The sequence below is a fragment of the Oncorhynchus nerka genome, linkage group LG3, assembly GCF_034236695.1.
Source record: "Oncorhynchus nerka isolate Pitt River linkage group LG3, Oner_Uvic_2.0, whole genome shotgun sequence".
Classification (NCBI taxonomy): domain Eukaryota; kingdom Metazoa; phylum Chordata; class Actinopteri; order Salmoniformes; family Salmonidae; genus Oncorhynchus; species Oncorhynchus nerka.
Window position 1 is genome coordinate 59,409,259 of NC_088398.1, and position 6,090 is coordinate 59,415,348.

At 42.3% G+C, this 6,090-nt stretch overlaps 1 protein-coding gene across 1 annotated transcript in view; it reads left to right on the forward strand.

Moving 5' to 3' along the window:
* The window catches only part of LOC115111660 (dehydrogenase/reductase SDR family member 12-like), a 6,421-nt gene extending 1,112 nt beyond the window's left edge, over positions 1 to 5,309 (forward strand). Inside the window, exons 4-10 of the mRNA XM_029637980.2 lie at positions 410 to 502; positions 713 to 794; positions 915 to 976; positions 1,246 to 1,350; positions 1,495 to 1,585; positions 1,718 to 1,855; positions 2,013 to 5,309. Of these exons, the coding sequence (XP_029493840.1) occupies positions 410 to 502; positions 713 to 794; positions 915 to 976; positions 1,246 to 1,350; positions 1,495 to 1,585; positions 1,718 to 1,855; positions 2,013 to 2,125 (684 nt within the window). The 3' untranslated portion in view covers positions 2,126 to 5,309. The remainder of the gene's footprint in view (positions 1 to 409; positions 503 to 712; positions 795 to 914; positions 977 to 1,245; positions 1,351 to 1,494; positions 1,586 to 1,717; positions 1,856 to 2,012) is intronic.
* The last annotated feature ends 781 nt before the right edge of the window (positions 5,310 to 6,090 follow it).

Consider the following 6,090-nt stretch of genomic DNA (forward strand, 5'->3'; position numbering starts at 1 on the left):
TTCATGGGGTCATCATGAGTTAGGTGCTGCACAGATTAGCTAGGCTAATCTAACAATGATAAGGATCTGTTATACCCAGGTGGGTGGAAGTTGAGGTGATTTACAGATGAGATTATCTGCTTTCTGCCTTGCTTAGACTGATTAATGTGGACAAGCACTTAGTCAAACAGAAACAGAGGATGGTTTGATAGTTCCTGCACAGTCATGTCTGGGGGTTGTTACGCCTCTGGTTTGGTAGAAAAGTAACACTGCTGTGTCTATACTCAAGTCCCCGGGTCACGCTCACAAAATTCCATGTTTGGCTTCTTTGTGATCAAATTTGAATACTGTAATCAATCTTTCCAACTGCCAGCATAATAGTTCAGAATCAGACTTAATGTGATTCTATGTTGTTTCCTTGTCTGTGCAGAATGTCCATGTTCACATCGTTGACATGTCCAGTGCAAGACAAGTGTGGGAGTTTGCAGAGAGCTTCTCAAAAAGCAACAGCATTCATGTACTGGTAAGGTATCTGTTAGGTGGGTGAATAATCTCCAAGCCCCACACGTGGGTTAGTCCATTGAATAGATTCAAGAGTTGATGGGCTGCTAGTTTGAATAGGATGATATATGAATGATTCAATAGGAGTGATTGGGTATGATTCAACATGAGTGATTAGATTCATTGAATTAATTCAATACAAGTTTATTAATTATGATTCTTTCTCCCCCAGATCAACAATGCAGGGTGTATGGTAAACCAGAAAGAGCTGACAGAGGAAGGTGTAGAGAAGAACTTTGCTACTAACACTCTCGGTAAGTAAGATCAACCCAAGGGCAGTAGTCACGTCTCATTGGAAACAATGCACACCACTTATATAGGTTGATATGTTTTCTCACAATGTTGTTCCTCGTCATTACTGTTCACTTGGTTAGGTACCTTCATCCTAACCACAGCGTTGATACCAGCCCTGAAACAGGCACAGGACCCACGAGTGGTGAGTAATGTCCTGCCATAGACAGATGACATTGGCCCAATTAATGAAATGAGAAAAGTTTGAAAAGTGGCTCTTGTATGGCCTTTCCTCCATTAGTTATGTTTGTGCTTGTATTCATGTCTAATTGACCAGCAGAGGGCCCAGTGTGTCTGAACAAATGCATCAAAGGAATCTATTACATATTACAAAAACAACAAAAGGACATGTTCCACCTGTCTAGCAGTCCAACAGCCCATATCGTCATGATGATAATCACCCCTCTCCTCCAGATCACAGTGTCTTCAGGGGGCATGCTGGTCCAGAAGATGAATGTAGACGACCTGCAGTCTGAGAAGGGGACGTTCGACGGCACTATGGCCTACGCTCAGAATAAAGTTAGGACATTGTGCATCTCTACTACACACTCACCCCTGAGCAAATGCATTACCTAGCCTATGACCGCAAAATAAATCTGTAAAAAATGTTACAATTCTGTTATATTCTCTGTGAAAGTGATGTGCTGTGTGTTGTGGTGACAGAGACAACAGGTGATACTGACCGAGAGATGGGCGTCCCAGCATAAAGAGATCCATTTCTCATCAATGCACCCTGGCTGGGCTGATACTCCAGGTACTAACACTTATCTAAAGTCAGAAATCTAGACAAATATTCATCAGTACAAGTATTTCTAGATGATTGTTCTGTGTTGAAAAAACTCCCTGCATCTGTGTTGACTTGCTAATGTCTCTGTGTTCCCTGTAGCTGTCCAGTTGTCCATGCCTGACTTCCATGCTAAGATGAAGAACAAGCTGCGTACGGAGGCCATGGGGGCCGACACGGTGGTGTGGCTGGCTGTCTCAGCAGTGGCCTCCAACCAGCCCAGTGGACTCTTCTTCCAGGGTGAGACACAGGGATGGAGAGTGTTGAGGGTGGAACAGGAAGAGGGGGTATTTTTGCTTAGAAATGCCTCCCTGATAGATGCATCCTAGCTGTTCAGATACCGTCCTGCTATCTCTTACATCTGCTCCTCTATTTATTTTTTTCCCTAATGCCCCAGACCGAATGGCGGTGCCCACACACCTTCCGCTGGCTTTATCCAGGTCCTCTCCGGCCGATGAGGAGAAGCTGCAGGCAATATTGGAGCAGCTCGCACAGAAGTTCAAACCTTGACCTCTCCTACAGCGGTCAAAAGGTTATGAACAGACAGACCCTCAAGCCCATGTGTCCGTTGACAAACACTCCTCATTATAGATATGCACTGTATAAAGCGGACATAGTGGTAATATTTTTACAACCATTTTCTATTTATGATGATGATCTGTAAATTGATTGCTTGCTATTGCTAAGATCAAAGTGTAGCCACACAGAGCATTTCAGTGGCTCATGTTTGGGGTAGAGGCCTTCACTGGTCGTTCTGAAATGGACCTGGGGTTTTCCCATCCAGACCTGAAATGCATAAATTTGTAAAAAATAAATAAACGTAGAAGCCCGTTCAGTACAACTTGACCCGTTCCGTATAGACCTGGTCCGATCCAGACCCGGTCCGTTCCGAGTAAGACAAGCAGCAGAAAGGTCCATTTTTAAGCTACTTTATTAACTGGAGCTGATAAAAAGGGGAGGTAGAGAGAGGTGACGCTCTAGCAGGGGCCGTGCTGTGTGTGTAGTCTGCTGTGAGTGTGAGCGAGTGACGTGGGGAGGAGGGAGAGAGAAACCGCAACCAACCAAGCTGACTCGCGCTGTAGTAGAATAATAGCTGCCATTGCTAGGTTATTTATCATCCAATATGATTACGTAGTACCTGTCTTGACTGCACCAAACCGGGAGAAGATAGCTAGGCTAATTGAGGCTGCATGCACTTTCTCGTCCTACACATTTACAAACAACAATGCCTCCAGTCCACAGGAGGTTGGTGGCACCTTATTTGGGGAGAACAGGCTCGTGGTAATGACTGGAGTGGAATGGTATATAACACATGCAGCGGCAGTTGTAGCTTGTATGGCTTCCTAGGCATACCCCCCCGCCCCAAAAAGCACCATTCTGCACAAACTATTTTTTTCATTTGGAACACCATAAATAAATAATCCTAACATTAGAACTATAAATATACAAAAATAAGACTCATGAATATCAAAGACGAATAGAAACCAATTGTAGTATATAAATATAAAATTGAATTATTACCCTATTGCTAACAAAAAACACAAATAAAACAAAATTGCACAAATCCTATTTTACACATAGATTAACACACTTATAAAGAAGAGAACCTGATTATTGCACTTCAAACAATAAACACACAAACGAAATTGCACAACTAGTTGTATTAGTACTGTACAAAGTTAGAGGTGTGCTATTTGATAGGGGGAGCAGGGGAATCTATCTCCGGCTTCCAGTAGGGAGACCTGAAGTCGACCTACCTCCGCCCCCTCCCCATCTTGTACTTCTGAGTGTGAAACTTTCCCAGGCAGTTGCCTGCCTAGCTCACAAACTAGAATCAGGGCACCCACTCCCACACGGTGACATGATATCATTGACGTGATGTGCAAATGAGTGATAGAAAACCATTCGCAAATGTCACCATTCGGATTATTATTATTAAAATAAAATTGTGCGGCCGCCCCCGGCAAGATGCTGGCCATATCGCCTATGCCTAAATCCGCCACTGAACACATGGTTTCCAGGTGTTTGATGCCATTCCATGCTTTGTTCCCAGTGGTGGTTTTAGACCATTTCAACTGGGGGGGCCAAGCTGGGGCCAGTTACATTAGATGTTATTGTTGTCATTGTTTTCTTCACTGCATTGCAGGCATTAGCAGGCAAAAGACCATGTTCATAATCAGCATCGTTGCCACTGTCTAATAACGGATGTAAAAAAAGAACGATAGCAAAAAATGTCATACTCCACATTTAGGGGGGCCACAAGGGGGTCCAAAATTGTTGTCCCCCCACAGAACCGCCACTGTCTGTTCCGGCCATCATTATGAGCCGTTCTCCCCTAAGCAGCCTCCACTGCTCCATTCAGAATATAAAGTAGCAGCCTACCTGTGGGCTCTTCATCGTTGTAGCCTATCCTTCTCCTTTTAACTTAATTCCATTTTAATTCAATCTTCTATTGATTAGGTATCTCCTAACTTTTGCCCCACGCGGAGGCTCTGACTGTAGCCTATTACCGCTTTGATTACTTATGATTGGCCAACAACAAGCTACATGCGCCAGTCTCGTGAATAAATGATACCATTTCTCTCTCTACTGCAGCAGTCGAGTTCAGGTCTCTATGGGTCATTCTGGACAAGTCAGTTAACATTACACATACCCGAGACCAGTGACAATCAGATCCAACCCGGACCTGTGACATTATTTCGAATTCTGGATCTGGACCCGTTCGGGTCCTGGATCGGGTATCAGGAATTCGGGTACAGGGGGATCTGTGAAGATTCGTGTCATTTGATGCTTCATAACGTTTTACACCATACTACTTCCCTCAAATTCTTCTACAAAGGCTTTTCCATTAGCTTGAATGTTGCATACTACGTACAGTTCAGTACTAATACAGTACATAGTGATTACGTCAGAACTTCTATGGAAACTGGACCTTCCATTTCAGAATGTGCTCTAGCCAGGCAGCTGGTTTAGGTTGATGGATGAATAAATCATGTTTTACTCAGATTTAGCAGTGTATACCATCCACAGCATTTTTACTCAATCAAATGTTATTGGTCATATACACAAAGGTTTTCATCAGGGTTTAACAAGGGCTCATGTTCAAAGGTGCTTCTGGCTGTTGTCAGTGGTAATAGTGTCATTACAACTGTTTTGTATTCTGTTATTATTAGTTTACTGTACAACCAGAACAAACAGTCAGTCTTTATATTTGACTTTTCCAGAGAATCATTGAGACACTGTTCTTAAAGCTACATGTTGTTTGTCTTGTTTTACGTGATTTAGTACTTTGACATACTTTCTTTAAAATGATTTTATACTTGTTAATCAAAACAGGACCTGTGAGCAGAAATGTGTTTTATTATTAAGAGCACAAATAAAGCCAAGGCTATTGAGCTTTTTATTAAGATACCACTGTACACACTAGTGTAGAATGTCCAGTGCATTAAAGACAGTTAATCAACTTCAAGTAAATAATAAAAGGCACCAATAAATATTTAAATCTTATATTTTCAGCATGCCTTCTAAAAGCTTGATTTTTGTCATGTAAATTACTTATAAAACATAGGTGTGTGTATGTTTTTTTTTGTTTTGAGGGGGGGTTCTTTAAGCTAACATGAAATGAAACCGTAAATGGAGTGCTTCATTTAAAGTAAGTAAGTCAATTAACTTCAATAAATGTTGATAAAATCAATCTCAAGAACCTTCATCAGAACAACTTTGACAGCCAATTAAGGCCATTCCTCCTACTTTGGGAATTATTCCCTTATCCAGAGCCTTGCTCATAAATTAAGGCCTATTCTCTTCCTCTTGTGCAGTTGCTCCCTTAAGAGCATCTCTCTTTGCATTTGGTGTGCTCTGTCATCAAACCCTTGCTGGAAAGGGTCATTCTGCTCCTGAAATGACAAATGTCACAGACACTGTAGATACAGTAAATCACATACACACCACAAACAGTATACGCCTGACAAATGCAGTGTACACATCACAGACACAGTTGATCTTACTTCTACAGTTACTTTAGTTTTAAAGTGTTCTCAAAGTTTTTACCTTGAGTCTGGCCTGTAGAACTCTGTCATGCTCTGCTACGGCATTTCTACCTTCTCTGTCCTTCCTCTCCATCAGCTGGTTCATATTCTCCTCGTACGTCCTCTGTTGGTCCGCTCTCAACTTCTCCTGGACTACCAGCTACTCCTCCATGGCTTGACTCCCGCTCAGAAGCCTCCCTTTTTGTTTGCGCTACTGCAGAGAAAGAGAGAGAGAGCAAAAGAGAGTTAAAACTTCTTATGGCTGGGGGCAGTATTGAGTAGCTTGGATGAATTAGGTGCCCTTAATAATCTACCTGCTACTCAGTCCCAGTTGCTAATATATGCATATTATATTTGGATAAACACTCTGAAGTTTCTAAAACTGTTTGAATGATGTCTGTGAGTATAACAGCACTCATATGGCAGGCAGCAACCTGAGGCAGGCAA